The sequence below is a fragment of the Cavia porcellus genome, unplaced genomic scaffold, assembly GCF_034190915.1.
Source record: "Cavia porcellus strain 051 isolate PalLab524CR breed Dunkin Hartley unplaced genomic scaffold, mCavPor4.1 scaffold_2, whole genome shotgun sequence".
NCBI lineage: Eukaryota > Metazoa > Chordata > Mammalia > Rodentia > Caviidae > Cavia > Cavia porcellus.
This window is the reverse complement of record NW_026947485.1, coordinates 15,723,761-15,746,931: the sequence shown is the minus strand read 5'-3', so window position 1 is coordinate 15,746,931 and position 23,171 is coordinate 15,723,761. Positions and strand designations below refer to the sequence as shown.

Here is a 23,171-nt window from a genome sequence, read left to right as displayed (position 1 = left end):
TAGCAAATTGTGGCAGATGTTGTCAGATGGCCCAAAAGAAATGGTGGACACAGTTTCTTTCTATTCAGGGTGTATCATGGTCAACAGAGACATGAAGCAGATACATGATATGCAATGAATTTATAGAGTTCGTTGAGAAGTTAAGAGTTGGGTTACTGAAATAAATGCGTTAATGAAGGTAGAGAGAATTAAATAAAAATAACTGTGAATTGAAACTAAATTTTAAAGTTGGGTAGTACATCCTGGACCAGACAAAAAGCAGGAAATTTTAGAGATGGCATGTGCAAAATCTTTGAGGGAAAAGTGAACAGTTATATGGAACAGGTGGTAAATAATTTTGTTGGACTTGAACATAGTGTCTCAACTAAGCTTCACAATGTCTACATGTGTTAGAAGATAACAGAGAAATCCTAAATACTGCTAGATTTTTATAGATAGTACCAAATTGAAGACAGTCGTTGCATTTTAGTACTTTTTCTCTTAGTAATGCTTTTAGAGTTAAGCAAAATAAAAAGATTCTTTATACCAAATGATAGGCTTTGTATCATGTTAAAGGCCTATTAAAAGTTGCTTCTAGTAAATATTTCCTGGAATATTGGTACTGAATCTACTATACATGAATATGCAGTTTCACTATTTTAAAATGAAGTAGGGTTGATGCAGACACCAGTGATGTGATTCAGTCTGCCGGCAGAGAAGGAGCAGTGATTTTCTGTAGCTCTCTGCTGGATTATTCTTTCCTGAGAGGAGAGGGCATCATGACACTCAGCATCTGTCACATGGTAAGCTGAGCAGTGACAAATACAAGTCTGGAAACTGAAAAAAAAAAAAAAAAAGTACCACTCTTTAAGGCTATGCTGAGGTTCAGCTTTAAAGGATCTCTGTCTCTGTACTTTGGGGCAGTAACAGCAGCCTGTTCACAGGCTGGAATAACTTGGAATAGAAGAATACACTAACTCCAGTTACATTGAGAGAGACAACAAATAACAAGGCAAAAAAAAAAAAAAGCATGAAAATCAAAATTGAAAACTGCAGATGGAGCCCAGTGATATATACTCATTTACTTTGCAGAACTGCAAATAAAATAGAGCCAAACTAAACCATAAACATCAGAATCTCCTCTTTGGTAAGCACTCTCACCTGTGCATATCTCACTACATTATCTAGACGTGTACAAACCTTTTATCCATGCGATACATTCAGATAAGACAGATATTCAAGAAGTGGAAGCTGATTTTTTTTTTTTACTCTCAATAGTGTCATTTTGGAATACCACTAAGTTTTATTTGTTAAAGTAAATATAGAGTATAGATCTAAAATGAAATGCTGCCTAATCAGATAATCTTTATTGCTTATCAGTGCTGTGTTTTGAATCAATAGCTCTACAAAGAAAATAACTATCATGTCTTGGGCAGTTATTAGCTTGTTAATATGCCCTGCAAAATTCAGTACTTTGTACAATTTAAAGTGGTGTTTTGGTAAGAATGATGGAAAAAGCAACCCTCTTCCACTGCAGGTGGGAATGTAAATTTGTAGATCCACTATGGAAATAAGAATGGTAGGCTCCTTGAAAAACTAAGAATAGAGGATATCAGCTGATTCAGCTACACCATCCCTGGTATATACCCAGAGGATTTAAAGGCAGCATACTGTTGGGATACCTGCATGACCATGTTTATTGAGGCACGATTCATGATAATGAAGATATGGAGCCATCCTCAGTGCCCATTAACAGAGGAACAGATTAAGAAAAGCTGGCATATACACAGTGGAGTTTTAGCACTAAAGAATGAAATTTTGTCATTTTAGAGAAATGAATGGAACTGGAGATCATCACATTGAAAGAAACAAGATACATTCAGAAAGAACCATATTTTCCTTAATATGTGAAATTAAAAATTATGACATGAAAGTAGAATGATGACTATTATTAGACAAGAAGCATTATAGTTTATGTCATGATATTTCCTAAAAAGCTCGTGCACCCATAAGTGAAGCTTTTGGGCAGTAACTGCATCATGGGGGCAGGATATTCATTGATGAGTTTATAACTAGATGTGAGGTTGGGAGGTGAAACATGCTCTGGAATGGTGCATCTCTGCTTTCCTCCTCCTTTGATCATGCCCTGCTTCCTGCAACCGTGCTGTGAGCTGTTTGTCCTCTGCTCTGCCCTTCTGCTATGCTGTCCTGCCTTGCAGCCTGCTGACTATGGACTGAGACCTCTACAAACTGTGAGGCAAAATAAACCTTTTCTCCTTAGAGATGTGGGTGCCAGGTTTTGTGTCTCAGTGATAAGTACCTGAGACAGGAAGGAAGGAAGGGGGAGATGTATTAGAGATGGCAAAGGTGGATGGAGATGATCAAAATAGAAGCAGTTAAAGCACTATATTTTGTAAAATTAATAGGTGCTACTTGGAAAAAATAATAAATAGGAATCTCAGATAAAAAATAAAGTGATATTTATTTTTCAATTTCACAGAAAATTTGTGTAAAATAACTTCATTACTTTTAAATTAAAATTTTTTTACAGAGGAAGAATAGATTTACAGTAGCTTAGGATATTAAAAAATAGCTATGGATTTTGATTAGTTATGACTCTGTATGACTCTGTGTAACCCCCAAACTGTGGTTTACATACAACATAATGGTTGGATGACACTTTCACTGGGTAAAGTAGGGCTTTAAATCTTGTCACGGTTTGAAATGGGGTATTTTATCATATACTACAGACATGAGCTTTTGATTGTCCCTAGCATTAAATAAAGAGCACCGTGTGGTCATAGTTGTTACTCTCAAATGACAGATGATAGCACAAAAGTTGAGAAGTAAATTCTTTGAACTTTCTCAGATATATTTTTTCACGGTTACAATTTAGGAATTATGTAGTTAATAGGTGATTATTTTCTTTAAAATTAATATGAAATCTGTTTAAGACAAACTCTTAGTGTATATGCTGAGAGTAAAAGAAAATAAATCATGGGTTGATATACCTTAAATTATTGTGTTATAAAAGAAGAGACCCTGTGTAATCAAGGTCATAATTTTAAGGTGTTGGGAAGTTACATTTTTAATGTTAATTTTTTATTAACAGAATCAGTAAAACTTTATTTGCTTCCACCTTTTTGGTATTAGCAATAAACTGGAGAAAGCAAAAATGTTTTGTTTATAACTGACGTCTTTACCCAGAGTTCAGAACCTCAGCAGTGCGGAAAGTGAAAGTGCCCTCCACCATAACAAATGAGGATAAAACTAGGTGTATCTATTTTTTTTTAAATTTTATTTAAGGAGAAAAAAAAGCAGCGAAAGGGTACAAGTTATACAGATTTACAGAAAAAAATAAACAGTAGGAAATCACTAGTTAATGGATTACATATTGTCATCTTAGAAATAATTGTTTAAGTCACAAAATTAAAGCTTGTAAAGTGGACATTCCAACAGTGAGACTGCAAACAGTTCTGTTCAATGATCCAACAAAACTCAGTGATATCATTATCTATCTTATACACTTAAATATACATGCAGTTATATCGTTTAGAGCACTTTCTTTTCCTCTCTTTTGTACAATGACAATTACACATTTTGGGTTTTGTTGCTCCCACAGTTCTTATTACTTTTTTGGAAGGGAGTAGAACCAAATGTGACGTAACAGAACAGAGTCAATCAAATCAAAAGAGTGGACATAATAGATAATGTAAAAGCATAATACAAGGTGATCAACAATGGTTACCATAATGCCTCCCGCTATCTCTAATAGAATTGCCTATATCATCAGTTATAATAAAATTGAACAAAACAGTAAAGAACAAAACCGACAAAACCAAAACATTGGAGACATTATAGGTCTTCAAAAGTAGATAATAGTCAACGAGAATGGGCGTCATAATGAATCTCACTATCTTCACAGCTGTTGCCTAAACTTTCGAACCTGGTACTATCAAGCAAAACAGAATAAGGGGACATCAGTCAAAAACAAGATGGTGAGAGTAATACAGGGCTTTAAATCAAGATAATGGAAAGTCAAAGTGGGTTACTATAATATATCCTGCTATTTTTTATTTATTTTTCCCTTAATTAAAAGGATAAAAATAAAAAAGTAAATAATGAAGTGGAGATTGAGATAAAAGAGGGCATAACAGCAAAACAGCGCAGATCAAAACATAACCATTTAAGCAGAATAGTGTTTCATCACAAGATAATCCTGACATAAAAGTAGTTACCATATTGTCTCTTCCCTTGAAATCTTTGAGTATAACTTCGTATACTGTAGCATCAAATATATCAAACAATGTAAAACCATTTAAGAGAATGACAGCATTGCAGGGTATTTAGAATCAACTAACAGAAAATGAACAATGGTTTCTGTATAATCTCCTTGTCTTTAAAGGTTTTTGCTTATACTATCATACATAATAAAATCCAATAAGATACAACCTGTTTAGACCAATGGAGACAGGAGAACAAAAGCTTGATGAGACTTCAAAACAAGATGATACTAAATCAGTATTACCTATTAAGACGTCATTTTCTCCAAAATAGCTGTTCCTATCATCCAATCTTCTCTGCCTCATTTCTGTTGAGCTTTTTCTGCCATTAGTTGTCAGTTTGTCTTCTTCATTTTGTTTTCTGCTCCATTCATTGTGGCCTCTCTGCCACTATTTCTGGATTCTTTGTATTTTTCTTTTTTAGAATATCCTGCAGTATTCTCTGTAGAGTTGAATTGGTGGTTGCATATTCCCCTAGTTCCTCTTTATCCTGGAAGCACCTTGTTTTTCCATCAATTTCCAGGGATAGTTGTGCAGGATATATCAATCTTGGCTGGAGATTATTATCTTTCAAAGCTTGAATTATTTCCCCCCACGCTCTTCGTGATTTGATGGTTTGTGCAGAGAAATCTGCTGTAATTCTGATGGGTGTTCCCTTGTAAGTGGTCTGTTTCTTGTCTCTGACAGCTTTTAATATTCTGTTCTTGTATTGAATTTCTGGAATTTTTATTATTATATGCCTGAGTGTTGCTCTGTTTGGGTTGTAGGTGGCTGGGGTTCTGTATGCTTCATACAACTGAGTATTTTTACCTTTTGCTAAGTTAGGAAAATTCTCCTGGATTATTTCTGTGAGTAGCTTTTGTAATTCATTTGTTTGTGTCCTACTTCTTCTTTTATGTTCTTAATACTTAAGTTATGGATCCTCTTATCATCTTCTAGTCTTTGTATTATTGCTGTTTGTTTCTTTGTTACTTTTAAGAAGTTTTTCATTTCATTCTCCCATATTACAAATCTGCCCTCCAGTTCAGATAGTCTGTCCTTTGTTTGTTTCAAGTTGCAATGCCAGTGTTCGATAGAGTTTTTAGTTTCCTGGTAGTCTCTTTGAACCTGCTTCACGTATTCTGTGCTTTCTCTATTTTCTCCATCAAACAATTCTCCCCTCTTTTTCTGTTCTTCCATTCCACCATCTGTTTTTTCTTGGGTGGTGCTTAGCATTTCTCTAACTATTCTGCTTATTTCTAGCTTCAGGTCATTAATAACTTCATTCCTGAACTCATCTATGAGGCTCTCTAGATTGCGCTTTATGTCTATTGGTGCGGTGTCCGCTATTGCCTGTTTCTCAGGATTGGGGGCTGAAAGGCCTTTCTTGTTGCTCCCTCTTCCCATATTCTTTGTTTCTTATATATGCAAGCATATATAGGAGGCCCAGCTTCCCTCCCTGTCAGCCACAGCCTGATCGAATTGTGCTGGCTAGGTGTTCCCGCCCACCACAGCACACCAGGAAGTTGTAGACCAGGCAGCCTAAGCGGTGCCCGCCCCTCCAGGCCACCCTCAGGCTCTGGGATCTGGGTTGTGCTAGCCTACTGGGTCTCAGCCAGCAGCATCACATAGGCTAGGCACTTCTCACCAATCCCGCTTGAGAGGGGAATATGTGTCTGAAGTCGCTGCAGCGCCCCGCTCCCACAAGTCTGCCCAGTCCCAGAATGTCCTCTGCTGGAGACTCCTAAAATGTGGAAGAGTGTCAGTTTCTCTCACTCACCTCACCGCAAGTCAGTGCACAGCTCCCCACCCGTCCTGTTTTCAACTCCATTCGCCGATTCCCATTCTCAGAGCTTCCGCGCGTCTCTCTCCCTGCCGAGCCGATGTAGATGCAGCCGTCGCGCGGCGGGAAACCCAAATTGCGGCTTCCAATGGCGCGGGCTCCAGCTTCCACACTGAGGCTTTTCTGTTCCTGTTATAGCACCAGGATTGCATTCCAAGTTGGTTTCTCTCAGCCCAGTTCGTTCTTGGGTCAGCAGGGCATATCTCCACTTGCTTATGATTCCTTACTCCGCACCATTCCTGAATTTTAAGCTGGGTCTTTCAGAAAGCCTCCATAGCTGCTGCTATCTGTCTGCCATGTTCTCCCGGAACTGCTCAACTAGGTGTATCTAAATGTAAAACTATTAACAGCTTTTGCAATTTGAACCATTAGGTTTTTACTGATGTTTCAAGTGGTGGAATTATGGAAGTACAAATCCTGGACTGGGTTTTAGTCTGGATTTTGCTTCTAACTACATAGGTAACCTGAATGAGCCACTGAATCAGTCAGGACCTTACTGTCTTAAACTATGAAATCCTGAAGTGTCCTGGCTGAGCTCTTTATAATCCTGTATGAGGTGTAGAGGTTGGCTCTGATGAAACCTTCCTGAATGCTGTTCTTCTGATTCAGTATTTGTTTCCTAGCTCAGGGATGGCTAATAGAAATATAGTGTGAGACATCTAATGTAATTTTAAGTTGTCTAAATGTCACATATTAAAAATAAAAAAGTAAAATTTATTTTAATACTGTATTTACCTCAAATTTAAAAATTAACCTAATATATTTTTGGAAATATCTAGGTTTGAAAGTGTGGTGTGGGTTTTACACTGCACATTCAGGTGTTCGGTAGGCATATGTAGTTTTGTCTAATGCACTGTGCCTGGCACTGAAGTCATGGCATCTGCATATCTCTACCATGAACCAAACAGCTGGAAAGAGTAGCCAGTCCATTCTCTTCAATCTCTGAAGTTAATTACTTCTTTATCCCAGTGAAATCAGACTTTTCGGTGAAATATTTTACAGAAAAACTCTTAAGCTTTTTCATTGCTAAATCCAGTGGCAACAGTGAAGATATTTTCTGATCTCTCAGTGAAAATGAACATTGTGACTTGGTGCTTTCTTGCTCTTTGTTATATTTTATAGCCTTCTTCCTCAGTTCTGGTTCCTTCAGTTCTTTGTTTTGCTAGTTCTTTCTTGCCTGTTGTTTTTTGCTCCTTCGCTTACTGTTCTTAACTATCCAAAGCAGCTTATCTATATTTTTTAGCCGTCTGCCGGACTGTTCTGTACAGCGTTAACCTTGAGGCCTCTTAAACTCATCCTAGCATTCTCTGTTATACAAAATTTGTTTTCTTCTTCTGGTTATTGTTATGACTCTTCGCATCATCATATTTAGTCAGAAGTCAGAGTTAGAGACTTTAACTTTTAGGCTTTCTCAACACTTGCATCTAAATAGTGTTTCTGGTTCTACCTACAAAGTCACTGTTGAATATTTTTCTGCTTTTGCAGTGCTGTAGTTCAGATAGCACACTGATCTTTTTTTTTTTTTTTTTTTTTTTTTGTCTTTTTCGTTTTGATCGGTACCAGGGATCGAACTCATGACTGCCTGCTTGCAAGGCAGGTGCTTATGCTGCTGAGCTAAATCCCCAGCCCCTTATCTTTTATTGTTTCCTCTAATACATGTTTCCAAATTTCCACCAGCATTATTTTCGGCATAATTTGGATAAATGTTACTTTTTCGCTTAAAACTTTTGAGATTCTGTTTTCTCCTTATGTTGCTTATTAAATACTAGACTACTGTTTTAACTCCAGGTACCCTCTTTTATATTTGTCTCTCCTGTAAAAGCCTAAAGACAGAAAAACAAAATTTCTGATGATAGTTTAGGCTTCATAATGGTTGCTGGAGGAAACCTGCCATCAGGGATGAATAATATTGTCTTTAGAGAACTTCTGTGTCAGTACTAAATGGTGTGCTTATGAGAGATCCATAATGAGGTTAGCACAGACCTTTTGGGTCTGTGAATAGACCCCTGTACAGATATTTCGGTTTCTGGGAAGCAAGAGTTAATAAAATCCTAGTAACAACAAATGATGTGTATTTTATTTAAGATATGCTTTTTATACTTGTAAGCTAATATGGAGAACTGTCTTAGTTAAACTCTGCAGCTTAGCTGACTTCTGTAGGAAAACAATAGATTCTCTCAAGTAATGCTAATGTATGTAGAAAGGAATTCTGGCAATTAGTAGGCCTAGTTGGGGTAAGAAAGAATGATTTTATTACTTGTTTCTTAACATTTTTACAATTGGTTGCTTCCTGGTCTCTATTCTAGCTTAGTTCTTTATAGTGCTATGTATTTTTTATTCCTGTAAATCCTGTTATTATTAACTTCATATGCCTTAGCTGGCAACAGGATTCCCTTAGGCAGCATAGTCATCGATGCTGTATGGAAGAGGCTAAATATTAATTGGAGTATGTTACTTCTTAGAGACCTTTAAGAAGTACCAAATATGCTGAGGAAATGATTTTTGCTTCCACCTCCTGAGTGTTTGCTTAAAATATAGTTGCTTAATTTGAAAGCCACCTAGAGGTCATATATAGAAGTGAATAAATTGTCAACAGAAATATTTTTGCATATAGTATGTTTTGCCCTTTTATCAAAAAGAAAATATATAATAACTGATCAAGTTGTTTAAAATGATAATTAACCTTACCCATATTTGTAATTCCAAGAAACTCTAGATGTGAACTTGGGATCTGGTGCATTATTATCAATGTAAACCTCAGCCATCTTTGAACATTATTATGTAAATTCATTTATACTGTGTTTAGGTAAGAGCAGTATGACTCATTAAAGTAGGAGAAAAAAGTCAAAACTGTAACTGCAGGGAAATGGTCTCTTTACAGTGAGTACTATCTAGTAAAGAACTGTGTGTTTTTCTAGACTATGTATATACAATTGGAATTTTTGTTTTTTTGTCCTGAGGATTGAAGTCATGAGCTTGCTCCTGTGAGGGAGACACTTATGCCGCTGAGCTATATCCCTGGCCTTTACAATTGGAATTTTTAAGAAAATTCTTTTAAATATTTTTATTTTAAAAATAAAGCAAAAAACAAAACACACCCCCCAACAACATAAAGGATAAAAATGATACAGAATTTCAAAACAAAGTAGTAGGAAATTAACATTAGTTAATATATTATATTTTATTATCTTTAAAGTAGTTGTTTAGATTACAAGATTTAGGCATAAAACATGATAAAAACAATCATACAATGAAAGCACAAACTGTTACTTTTGATGAACTAACAGAAATTAGTAGTATAGTTTATAGCTTGCATATATATATACACACACACATATACATACATACATACATACATACAATCTTTTCCCTTTTTTTTTCGTTCCCCTTTTCCAGTTGTTTTTTCCTTTTGAACACTTTCTTTTCCTTTCATTTTCACAATATGTATTGTACATTTTGGATCTTATTTACTCTTTCAGTTTTTTTTAATACAAGGGAGACATACGATGTATACAAATACAAATCTGGTTTATTTCACTTATGAATATGGTCTCAACTTGTATCCATTTACTTATAAAAGCCTCAAATTTCTTCTTCTTTATAGCTGAGTAATACTCCATTGTATAAAAATACCACGTCTTTTGTATGCATTTTATGGTTGATGGGCATTTGGGTTGTTTTACAAGATTTAGTTATCACAAATTGTGCTGCTATAAACATGTTGCACAAATATCGCTGTGGCATGATGTTATCAGAAGGGGAATAGCTGGGTCAAATAGGACCTCTAATTCTAGTTTTCTGAGGACTCTTCACATGATTTCTACAGTGGTTTCACCAGTTTACACTCCTACCAACAGCCGAGAAGAGTTTCTTTTTCCCTTCAACCTAGCTAACATTTCTTATTTGTGGATTTCTTGATATTAGCCATGCTTTCAGGAGTGAGATAGAATTTCAGTGTTGTTTTAATTTGCATTTCTTGAATGATGAGTGATGGCGAACATTTCTTCATGTATTTATTTGCCATTTGAATTTCTTTATTTGAGAAATAAGTGTTTATCGTAGATGCTCATTTTTGGATTGTGTCTTTGAATTTGAGAGGCCTGATGTTTTTCATTTCTTTATATGTTCCAGATACAAGTCCTTTGGTTGAGGAACCATTGGGTAAATTTTTCCCATCCTGGGTTTTTTTTTTTTTTTTTTTTTTTTCTCTTGCTATGTTGGTGGTGTCTTTTGATGTGCAAAAACATTTTTTAATTAACAGTTTATTTTTAAATTTTGCAAGTAGTAAAAATACAACAGTACAAGATAGAACAAAGCCAATGGAGACAATGCAGTGAAACTGGTTCAGAACTTCACAGCAGGTTACCGGGATAACAGTAATAGGTATCATAGTATATCTCGTTATGTTCACAATAGTTGTCCAGTCAGTTATGTATAGCAAAATCAAATCAAAAACAGAACATTATAAAACCATTCAAAAGAGAATATTGAACAGTGTAATACAATTAATTGTAATGAAACAAAACAGTGAAAAAGAAAAAATTTGCCTTCATAGAAGATTGAAGGAAATCCCCCATATTTGCTGTATTGCATACTGTCACCTCTCAAGTCATGTTTAGACCTCTGTCCCCAGTTGCTGTCTGGAAAGGGGTGTGTTGGGATGTTTGATTTCCAGCCTGTGTGCCAATAGGCTCACAGGAGCCACTGACTTGGTCTCCTCCTGGCTCGAATCCGAGGGAGGCGCTTACCAAGAGGGCGGGGCGAGTTGCCTTCTGTAGCCGCCTGGATCCCACCACGGCCAGTTCTTAGCAGCTGCTGGCTGATCTCCTCCTTGCAAAAACATTTTAAAAAGATGAGATCCCAGTTGTTGATTCTTTGAAGTATTTCCTATGCAGTTTGTGTTTTGTTCATGAACTCTCTGCCTACCCATATGTCTTCAATATTTCTACTTACGTTGTCTATCAGTAGATTTAGTGTTTCTATTTTAATATTTAGATATTTGATCTATTTTGACTTTAGTGCATGGTGATAAACTTGTGTCTAGTTTTCATATTTGGCATGTGGAAAGCCAATTTTTCCAGCACTATTTATTAAAGAGACTTTCTTTCAGTGAGCATGTTTGGCTCTTTTGTCAAAGATAATAAGATGGCTGAGTGTCTTAGCAGTTTGTCTGCATCTTCTAAATCTGTTTCATTGGTCCTCTGGTCTGTTTTTCACCAATGCCATGCTGATTTTATCACAGTACTTTTGTAGCATAATTTCAACTCAGGAATTGTGATGCCTCAAGCTTTGCCTTTGTTGCCCAGGATTGTCTTTGCTATTATAGGTCTCTTCTGTTTCCAAGTGAATTTTAGAAATGTTTTCTCTAGATCTTTGAGGTATGCTGATAGTATTTGATTGGGACTGCATTAAATCTGTTTAACAGTTTTAGGAGTATGCCCATTTTCACAGTTTGAGTTCTTCCTATCCAAGAACAAGGGCTATGTTTTTGTTTCTCTGATATCTTGTTTAGTCTCCCTTTTCAGAGTACTATAGTTTTCAATACATAGCTCTTTTATATTCTTTGTTAGATTGATTCCTAAGTATTTTATTTTTTGGATGCTATTGTAAAAGTTGTTATTTGTATAATTTTTCTCTTAGTGAATTTGTTGTTTGTATAGAAGGATGCTATTGATTTTTGAGTGTTGAATTTGTATTCAAATACATTGCTGAATTTGCTTACTAATTCTAGTAGTCTTTTGGTGAAGTTTTTGGGTTTTCTATAGATATCATGTCATTGGCAAATAATGATAATTTCACTTCTTTCTTTCCTATCCTTATACTTTTATTTTTCTCTCTTATGTAATTGCCCTGGCTAATGTTTCCAGAACTATATTGAGTAGTAGTTGATAGTGGATGTCTTGTTCCTGATTCCTAACAGCCTTTAGTATTATGTTTTTATGTTGAATTTCTGGGATCTTGATTATTATATGTCTGAGTGTAGATTTATCTTGGTTATGGCAGTTTGAAGTTCTTATATGATTCACTTCTCTGTATGTCAGATTCTTTTTCCCATGCTTGGGAAAGTTTCTGCTATTACTTATGCAACTAGTTTTTTTTTGTGTGTGTGTGTATGTGTGTGTTATTTGTGTTGACTCTGGCTTTTTCATTGACGTCTATTATACTTATATTGTTTTCCTTTACATTGTCTTGGAACTGTGGAATTGTTATTTTATGGTCCCTTGTTATTTTTAAGAGTTGTTTCCTTTCATGATTGCTAGTCTTGATCCCGTGCTCAAGGTCTGAAAGTCTATCATTAGTTTTATTCAAGTGTTCATTTTGCTTGCTTTCAATGGAATTTTAAATTTCCCCATATCTCTTTGAATCTGTTTTATGCATTCTATTTCTGTCTTATATTGTTCTTTCAAGGTTTCCATCATTTTCCCATGCTCCTGGTTTTTTAACCTCTGTCTTTTCTAGGTATGCTGAACAAGTCCTTCCTTAAGGTTGTCATTTCTTTCTTTACCTGAGAGATTATTTATGATCTAATTTCCTATATAGCCTCATGGATTTATTTCTTTACTTCACTTGCTCTCTTTTCAGAAATTTCAGGTGTGTAAGTTCCAATATCCTCTGTCTTAGTGTTTCCTGTAGTTGTTCCAGATGGGCTGGGGGTTTGAGATTTTGATTTGCTTTTTAATTTTGTCATTTTCACCTCTTGGTTAACATTTTGGTCTTTTCAATCTCACTAGTCTCAACTGTCTGTCCTTATATCTTAAGATTCCTACTGTGTGGCTGAGGTTCATCCAGTTGCTGGGTCTTACAGTGTAGGGGAGGGGCCAGTCACCTGAATTCCTCCTGTGGGGCCAGTTTGTTAGTCTTACATTGTTGCTAGGCAGAATAGCCTAGGATTACTGATGTGAACGAGCCCTTAGCTTGTGTTGTTACTGCAGCTTCAGAGGCTGCCAAAGCTACCTTTTGTGGTGTGAGTCACAGCCATGACTCTACTGTGTCACTTGGAGTCTTACAGGTCCAGCTGGTTCCTCTAGGTGTGGGGAGGGCTGCTCACCATCCAACCTGGTGTTCTCTGTATGGAAGAAGGACTCACTGATGCTCTCACTGGCCTATTAAGGTCCTCTGGATGGGAAGGGATTGCCAGGGTTTGTGGCAACCCACTGAGGTCCTCTGCTTAGGGGAGGACTCACTGTGCTCTTACTGGCTTGCTGAGGTCCATGGGATAGGGTTGCTGAGGCTCCCACCAGGAAGTTGTGGTACTGTAGGTGGTAAAAGGGGCCAATGATGCTCCTGTCAGCTGCTGACATCTTTTGGGTGTGGAGGAGGGGCAGCTGAGGCTCCCCTGGGCTGCTGAGATCATTCAGGTTATGGGGAGGATTGAGAATCGGAAATTTTAGAATGGAATTTTTGATGGCTTATTATGTGTCAGGAATTGTTCAGAGTGTTTCACAAATATGTTACTCTGTTTAATCATCCATTAACCTTTGGAGGTAAGAACTGCTGTCCATTGATGCAAGCTGAAACATCTCTGCATTTGTATAACTTGCTGAAGATCAACTCCTAATTGTGACAGTAAGCATTTAGAGCAGGAAAGTCTCACTTCTGAGGCCCCTGGATTTCTCGGGCCTTTTCATCAATGATTTAGTCTGACCAATAGTCTCGTTTTATTCAAATAAATTCTAGAAGCTTCTTGCATTAACTTATAGCTACTAAGTAATCATATCTAAGTCAGACTTCTTGTAAGTTTCAGATATTTTTGTTGTATCAATAAATATGTGCTCGTGAACATGTAGATGTAGTAAATATTACTATCATAAACCATTTTATACCCTAACAATAATCATTTCTTGCTTAGTAATTGTTATAGCTGAGCCATATTTCTGCTAAGCCAAGCAAATGATTTTTCTAGGACAGTTTTTTATTTTTAATTTAAAAAGAAGGCTTATATTTTTGCAGAGATCAGTGAGAGTTTTCTTTCTGATCATCTCCTCAACTCTTCTTCCTTTCTTTAAAAGCTACTAAATACATTTTGTTTTCTGGATTCTAATGGCCTTTTGAATCATGGCTGGACTAAAAAAACATTTTTTTCTTTTTGACATTTAAATGAAATGAAGCACACTCATTTTGGCAGGAATCACTAGTGAATCACTAGTTAAAGATAATTTATTTGGCTGAAAGAGGGGCATAGAACTGAGGAGATCTTAGGGATTTGGTTGGGAGTGCAGTGTCTCACTTAGAGCCAAAAATTTCTCAAGTAGGGGATTGATGAATGCCAGAATCTTGTCTGACAGCAAAACCATCACAAAATTGGGTATAAGCAAATAGAACTCCTGAGAATTTAAATGTACTTCCAAATGAGGGGTCAGAGAGTCAGGGATAGCAGGAATGACGGATCTTACTGATCATTTTAACCGAATGTGATTTGGTTACTAGTAGTTAAAGAATTGGCTGCATTCTTATGCATTCATGGAACCATTTGACCAGGCACCTCGTGTTGACATAGAGTAACTGAGAACAGACTGACTTAAAACATAGATCAGAGGAAAAATGTCAGAGGAAAAATTAATCATAGCAAATAGTCATGGAATGCTTACTGTAAGCAAGTTATTAGAAGCACTTTAATATATAATCGGTGATTTAATTATTTTAAATTAATGTAATTTGATATATACCTCATATAGCAATCCCATGACTTGTTTAATCTTGGTTTTATGTGTATTTTATTGCTATAAAGAGAGCAACTTGCTCAGTTTGTACAATCTACTAAGTGATAGAAATAAGACTCAAAATGGAACATTTTGCCTCCAAATCCATGAGCCTACTTTCTATTTTATTGTGAATCATACACATGATAAAAATTGATGTCTTTACTACCAGTGACTAAGTCTCAATTTGAGGCAGCTGTGCCTAACACTAAGCTTCTTTTTTCTTTACTTCAAAAATTTTTTATTAGTATTTGTTTGTGATACATAATAATCACATTTATGTTGGGAATTGGTAAGTATAGATATTGCATTTTGTTCATTTCTATTATCTTCTCTACTAGAGCTAAACTTCTGCTTAAAGTTTAGATAAATCATTTAGATTATCTGACATTACTATGTCAGATAATTACTATGTCACAAATAATGATGGGTCACATTTTGATATTTATTTTGAAATTTAGAAATTATATATTTAGAATATTTATTTAAAAAATAAATGGCTAGGTGCATTCTTATAATCCCAGCACAGAGGAGGCTGATGCAATAGGATTGCTATGAGTTTGAGGACAGCCTGAGCTACTAAGTGAGTTCAAGGGCACCCTGAATTGCATAGCAAAACCGTGTCTCAAAAAAAGAAAAAAGAATAATAACAGTAAAATCAAATCTATAAATCAGTGTAAAGATATCACTTTCTATGAGATTGTTTTACCAGTTAAAGAGGAACAGTTGCTTACATGAGTTCATGTTAGCATTGTATTTATGTTTTTACAATAAAATGACTTTTAGGAAGAAAAAAAAATCTCTTTTATTGTCACATATCTGAGAAGATATACCTCCAGGCTTGGTGTAATGTGGTGTGTGTGTGTGTGTGTGTGTGTGTGTGTGTGTGCATGTGTGCGTGCATGTTTGTATAAGAGACAGAAAGAGTAAGAGAAAAGAAAAAAGATTGATTTACTTGGGTCACAGTATTGTATTTTTTCATATGCTGTTCAAGATTCAATATATTCCATATTTTCTATATTGACCATTAAGTAGTTTTTGATGAAAAATGCAAAATAAGCTTAAGTTGTGAAAAACATAAGATATAATATTTGGCATTAGATAGTGATGCCACCCAACTAGAATTTATAATACTTGTGGGAATTAATTATAAGCATAAATAATATCAAAGAAAGATTTAATAGGATTTTTTTCATACCTGTACTCTTTCCTCTTTTCTTTTAGTCAACTTTTTTCAATAATTAATTACATTCATTGGTACATTTTAGGCATTCATAGTGATCACATTCATCGAAGGGAATTTGTACCTGTACATAACCCAATTTGATGCTTTCTTTCCCCGTTCTCCTTCCCTTCCTTCTCCCCCTCCTTATTTATAAAAGCTTTGTTTCCATTTTTTCCTTCTTTTCTCATCATGTTTTTCTTTTCTCTCCCTTCCTTTCCCCTCAGCCTCCCTAATTTCTTTGCCATTTGAACATTTTCTTCCTGTTTCACAATATCTATTGCACATTTTGGTCCTTATTTATTCTTTTACTTTTTCACACCAGGGAAACAGTGTAGTGTTTACACATATGTGCCTGTACTTTCAGGAGTCATTTCTAAAACTGGTTAGTTTTTTTTTTTTTACTCACTTCAAAAATCTCCCACAAATTTTGTTTATGAAATATAAATACCAATAACAATAATAATGATAATTATAGCCGTACTAATATACTGGCCCTTTCTTTTTGCAAAGTTTCTTATCGGCATTAAACGTAACCATTTTTAATGTTACTTTTTCTATTTTAGTTTCTTGAAATTTGAACTAAAACTCTTAAACACAAATGTGTTCATCTGTTTTTCAAGAATAAATGTGATTTAGGGTATGGTTAAATATTCTGAAACTCAATTTGTATACCCATGTCTTTTATGTTGATAATGTTTGGTTTGTTTATGGAATTTCAAATGTGTTGTTTGATTTGCATTTTTTTCTATTTCTTTTCAAATTATCATTAGTACATGTTTGCAATACATAATGATTATATTCATGGTTTAGGACTGGTGCAAGTCCTTAACATATCTCAATCGTTTGTTTCCTCCTTCCCCCCAACCTTCCACTGTATTTTGCCAGCCTTAGACTCATTTATTTATCTTGTAAGTTCTTAAAAAGTTAATTAGCATATATACAAATTAACAATCAGAAAAATGGGCAAAAAATATATAAAACACATAGGATAATTATACTAAGGGCAATTTTTAGATATATTTTTCATGCTGGATTATAACCTTTCTCTCTCTCTGTTACTCTTTTATCTCTCTTGTTTTGTATTTTACTTATATACTGAGATTTTCATAAAGCACAAATCTTCTTTATGTGTCTGATTTAATTCACTGCACATTATGGTTTCAGGTTCTGGCTACCTTCTCTCCTTGAACACCACTAATGCTAGGGAAAAGTTTCAAAAACATGGCTGAGTTTTGAATTTAAAACATGTTACAGTGTTTATAGTTGCCCTTTAGGACCGTAAGGGTTTTTATAAAACAATCTTAGATCTGTCCCATGAAGCATTTTATTTCACTGAAATCTAACAAGTCTTTATTAGGATTCTGAGTTAAAGGATTGTCTGATTTTTAGTTATCTTCTCCGAGGACACTTTCTAAAGTTTTACTGCTCTGTATTCTTTCTTAGAAATGGTACCCAGCACTTGTAATTCTCCTACTAAAGGACTGCACTATGTTCTTTGTAAGGGACACTTATCTCATCTTCTACAGTTAAAAGGACATATTTTAAGGGGAAATTTCCATTTTACCAGAAGATTTTTTATTGAGACAGGGTCTTGCTGTGTAATTCAGGGTAGCCTTGAACTCACCATGAAGTGCAGTCTAGCCTGGAATTTGCAGAGATCCTCCTGCCTCAGGCTATCAAGTGCTGGGATTCTAGGTGTGTGCCACCACACCAGGCTACCAGAAGATATTAATGAGTATAAATAGCAACACAAGAAAGATTTGCCTTTTAGTTTTGTTGTTGTGAATAGAGGAAAATGATATGAAAAAAATACTTAAAAATTTGCCTTGTCACTTTGGCTTATATTTCATTGGCTAGATCAAATAATATGCTACCCTTAATAGTGAGGAGGGAAGCATAGCATGAAGGTATAATAAAGATAGAAAGGACTGTTTCATAAGTCTGGTTGATTGATTGATTCGTCTATTTATAAAGCCAAGGTTTATTGAGCACTTACAATTTGGTGTGTTACTGGTGCCCACAACAGGTACAAAGCAGACAAGATTCCGTGCTCAGCATTGCTTTTGTAATCACCTTGTGAGTACTCAGCAAGTTTAACAATGCTATTCCTTTCATCCACTGATTCCACTGTGGGCTACTACACTGAGCATGTGATTGAATATGAAAAAATTATCTGTAATGATAAAGATGGCCTCTTCCTTCATAATATTGAGACATGAATAACAAATATCCAGTAGAAAAATAAAGTGAGCAGACTTTACTCATAAACTATTGTAACTCATCACTTTGTGTGGAAGAACAGTTACTGCCTTTTAAAATGGTTTTTTAGTAACATTTTAGCATCTTATAGTAACATATATATAGTTTATTCTGGGCCTGGGTCCAGGTAAAATGGTGAAGATTTTTAGATTGTTAGGATTATGTAGAGGAATTAGATGTCCCTGGACATAAATATATGTGTATGGAAATTAGGAGGAATCAGAGAAGTTGGAAGATTTCAATTCTTTTTTATTTTAAAAATCAAAATAGGAAAAAGGATAGAAATAATTCAGAATTTCAAAATAAATAGTAAGAAATTAACATTAGTTAATATATTGCCGATTGTTATCTTAGAAGTAGTTGTTCAGGTTGCAAGGCCTAGGCATAAAAATGATAAAACAAAAAAATGATCAAACCAACTGTTCTGTTTGATGAATTAACAGAGATTAGTAGTACAGTTATCTATCTTGAAAAATACAGGTACATACATACAGTTATCTATACACACATATAATATTTTCCTTTATTTTCTCCTTTCCCCTATCCCAGTTGCTCTTTCCTTTTGAGCATTTTCTTTCCCTTTCATTGTTAAATATTTATTGTACATTTTTGATTTTGTTACTCTTTCAGTTTATTATTTTTTCCAGTAGGGAGATAATATGAAATGTATAAATATGAGTTTGAGTTCTTTCACTTATGAGTGTAGTCTCAAGTTGAATCTATTTACCTATAAAACTCTCACAGATAGCCTTCTTTCTGGCTGAGTAGTACTCCATTGTATAAAAAGACCACATCTTTACTGAGCATTTCAGTTGTTTGCAAGATTTAGCTATTACAAATTGTACTGCTATAAACATGGGTACATATAACTGTGATGTTTTCACTTTTTCTGGGAAAATACCCAGAAGAGGAATAGCTGGATTGAATGAACCTTCCAATCCTAGTTTTTTGAGGAATCTCCACACTGACTTCCACAGTGGCCGCAGTAGTCTGCACTCCCACTGTGGAGCAGTGTTCCTTTTTTGCCACAGTCTCTGCAACATTTGTTATTGTTTGGTTTCTTGATGATAGCCATTCTTTCTTGAGTGAGGTGGAATCTCAATGCTGTTTTAATTTGCATTTCTCAAATGACCAGTGATGGTGAGCATTTCTTCATGTACTTATTTGCCATTTGAATTTCTTCATCTGAGAAATGAGTGTTCATCTCAGATGCCTATTTTTTGGATTGGATCTTTGAATTTAGGGGACCTGATCTTTTTCAATTCTTTGTGTGTTCTAGATATAAGTGCTTTGCCTGAGGGGCAGGTGGCTAAAATTTCTTCCCATTCTGTGGGTTTTCTTTTCACTCTGTTGGTGATTTGTTTTGAAGTGCAAAAACTTTATAATAAGATGAGATCCCAGTTGTTGATTCTTTGAAGTACTTCCTGTACAGTTTGCATTTTGTTCATGAATTCTTTGCCTACCCCTGTGTCTTCAAGATTTCTAGCTACCTTGTGTTTCAATACATTTAGTGTTTCTATTTTAATATTTAGACCTTTGATCCATTTTGACTTTAGTTTAGAGCATGGTAATAGACATGGGTCTAGTTTCAGTTTTTGGCATGTGGAAACCTCCAGCACCATTTATTAAAGAGGCTATCTTTCTTTCAGTGAACATGTTTAGGCCCTTTGTGAAATATAAGGTGGCTGAGTGTCGATGTCGCTCCCGGCCGGCAGGAAGGACACACGACAAAGTCTGGCAGTGGACAACCTTTTCTTTTATTTTCTCTCCGTATAGCCTGCCCTGGGATCGCTCCCAGCCGAAGCCTCCTCTGGTCCGCTCCCCGCGGCTCCTTCCGTGCTTCGCTCCGAAGCCTCTACCAGTCCGCTCTCCGCGGCTCCTTCCGGGCTTCTACTTCCCCCCAGGGGTGGCACCAGTATATATACGGATACAGTGTCCAATCATATTAAAGTAAGCAAGGCAAGCTGATTGGCTAACATATTATTGAGCGGGTTGTTTACGCGGTAAGCAGGAAACTAACGTGCTCGATGGGAGGGGTAATCTAACTCAGGCTTTACTCTTTACCACAGGCCGCATGATCGCTATATGCGGCGGCTCGGCAATGTGGTGGCTCCCAACATCTCCCCCTTTTTTATTTTAAATAAGTCTACGCATCGCAGCCCGTTCTGAATTGAGTGTAGAGGCCTATGCCCTGATAGGAGGCCCACCAAGGGCTCTCGGCGTCGGCCCGGGTCGGCCGTCCCCGAGTCTGCCGAGGCCCCGAGGCCCTCGTCCTTTTTCCAGGGCCAGGAAGGAACCGGACGGAACCTGGATGCACACAGGCATACACTCATGTCGCTCCGCATGATCCCCCCGGGGCGACATTTGGTTCGGGCGGAACCTAGTAATTCAGCGGCTTTCGTGCGGTATGGGGTAGGGCCTGTCTTAGGTTGAGTCATGCGGGGGAGGCATGCTCTTACCCGTCATTGACTCATCTACCCTGCTATATCATAATTTTTTAGAGGAGGAGTGTGGGAAGCTCACCGTCCCTAGACTCGGTCGTAGGCTAGGCGAGCGAGCCATGCATATGCCTGAGGATCTTCTTGTCCATTTCGGGCTACCGCTATTTCTATTCATCTTGTTGGTTGGTCTGTGATGGATCTCCGGTAGGGCAGGTCTGATCTTCAGTCGAGGGCTTTGTCGCCCGTGTCAGTCTCTCCGGTACCCACAGTGGTTCTTGTCCCGGTTCCTGTGGGAAGACACAAACCGCACCTCGGTTCCAGCTGACCACTGGATCCGGGCCCATCCATTGTCCTGTCAGGACATCTTTCCACTTCACCCACCCTTTATGGTTGGGGGAAGGGTTGCAGTGCTCCACAGCTGGGGAGCAATTATCATTATTTAAATTTAAAAAATTGTGTGTGAATAGTGCCATGGATAATCGTGCCTTTGGGGCCAGGCCTTGGCCTACTCCCCCTTTTTGTTTAGCTAGAATTGCTTTGAGACTTCTATGGGCTCTTTCGATGATTCCTTGACCTTGGGGATTGTATGGGATACCATGTTTTAATTGAACCTCCATCATTTTGCAGAACTCATTGAAGGCTTTGCCTATATAGGCTGGTCCATTATCAGTCTTTAATATTTTTGGTTTGCCCCATGCGGCCCAAGCCGCCAGGCAATGATTGATCACATTAGACACTTTTTCACCTGTTTCTGCTGTTGCAAATATGACGTGAGAACAGGTGTCTGTGGAAACATGAACATATTTAAGAGTCCCAAACTCCTGTATATGTGTGATGTCCATCTGCCAAACATCACCAGGGATCAAACCTCGAGGGTTTACTCCCATCGGTATGGCAGGTTTGTATGTGGCACAGGAGCCACATAGTCACACGATATCTCGTGCATCTGCTCTGGAAACATGGAAATGGTTTGCTAGTGTCCTGGCATTGACATGAAACTTATCATGGAAGGCACGGGCTCGCTCGATTGGTGTTAGTAAGGTAAAAATCCATAACGGGCGAGTGGCAGTGTCAGCAGCCGCATTCCCCTGTGCCATAGGCCCTGGCAGGGATGTATGTGCTCTTATGTTGGTGGTGAAGACCTTATGGTGTCTGTTCTGGAGCAATGTCTGGATAGACAGGAACAGCCCAGCCACTGTGGAAGTGGATCTAATTAAACCGGCAGTCTCAAGCACTTGCATAGCATTGACCACATACCTAGAATCGGAGACAATGTTAATGGCTCCTGAGAACCGTTCAAGAATCATTTTAACGATCTGCAGTTCCACCACCTGAGGCTGATCAGGTTCAAATTGTATGGTAACCGGGGGCTTGCCTAGGATCACATAGGCGCCTATCCCCGTCTTGGAGCCATCTGTATATATTGTAGTTGCTGGGACTAATGGCTCAGAGGCAGTAACCTTTGGAAAAATTACAGGGTGCTGAGTAACAAATGACAAGATAGGGTCTTTAGGGTATTGATTGTTTATATCCCCATGGAAAACACATCTCAAAATGGCCCAAGTATCTATGCAGGCAGCCAGGGTCTTGATCTGGCTGGCGGTATAGGGTACTCGGATGGCTTGTGGTCCTGAGCCAAAATGTTGGACAGCTCTATCATGCGCTTCAAGGGCCAATGAAGCGACTGCCTCCGGGTAATGCTCTATGACTTTTGCAGGTGAGACCTTAGGGTGTATCCACAGTAGTGGTCCTTTCTGCCAAATCACCGCTGTGGGCTGTAGACTAGTCTGTAGCAAACAGACATCAAAGGGTCGCCCTGGTTCAATTCTGTGTAAGGTAGCCCCACCTAAGGCTTCCTCCACTCTCTGTAAGGCAGCTCTTGCCTCAGGAGTGAGCCTCCTGTGGGAGGCTATATCTGGGTCTCCCTTCAGAAGGTCGAACAGGGGTTTGAGATCTGAATTTGGTATATGTAAATATGGCCTAATCCAATTAATGTCTCCCAATAGCTTTTGCATGTCATTTAGGGTCCTAACGCCATCCGTCCTAATGGTGACCTTCTGCGGAGAGACTAGCATAGGGGAGATTCTCGCGCCTAAGTAGGTCACCATTTCTCCTCCCTGAATCTTGTCGGGGGCAACATGCAGATTGGCTTGTCTCAGGGCCTCGACCAACTGGCCGAGCATATTATTTAGCATGTCTGGGTCCCTGCCGCTGAGCAAAAGGTCGTCCATGTAATGCACACATCTTATCTTGGGAAAGGATTTCCGTAGGGGGGCCAGTAGGGAATCAAGGTAAATCTGACACATAGTGGGACTGTTGGCCATACCTTGGGGCAGCGTTATCCACTCGTATCTGAGATCAGGGCTTTCTTGGTTAATGGTGGGTAAAGTAAAGGCGAACCTATGGGTGTCCTCTGGATGCAGGGGGATTGAGAAGAAACAGTCTCTAAGATCTATAACATAA

The 23,171-nt window shown here is 37.4% G+C and overlaps 1 protein-coding gene across 5 annotated transcripts in view; it reads left to right on the top strand.

Annotated features, from left to right (window-relative positions):
- Immp2l (inner mitochondrial membrane peptidase subunit 2) overlaps positions 1 to 23,171 on the top strand; it is an 878,014-nt gene that overhangs the window by 100,913 nt on the left and 753,930 nt on the right. The window contains exon 6 of one of the 5 annotated variants that reach the window (XM_063238766.1): positions 20,044 to 20,371. The exons of the other annotated variants lie outside the window; for them this stretch is intronic. Coding sequence (XP_063094836.1) covers positions 20,044 to 20,221 — 178 coding nt within the window. The 3' untranslated portion in view covers positions 20,222 to 20,371. Of the gene's footprint in view, positions 1 to 20,043; positions 20,372 to 23,171 lie in introns of those variants that run through there. 5 annotated transcript variants of the gene reach the window in all.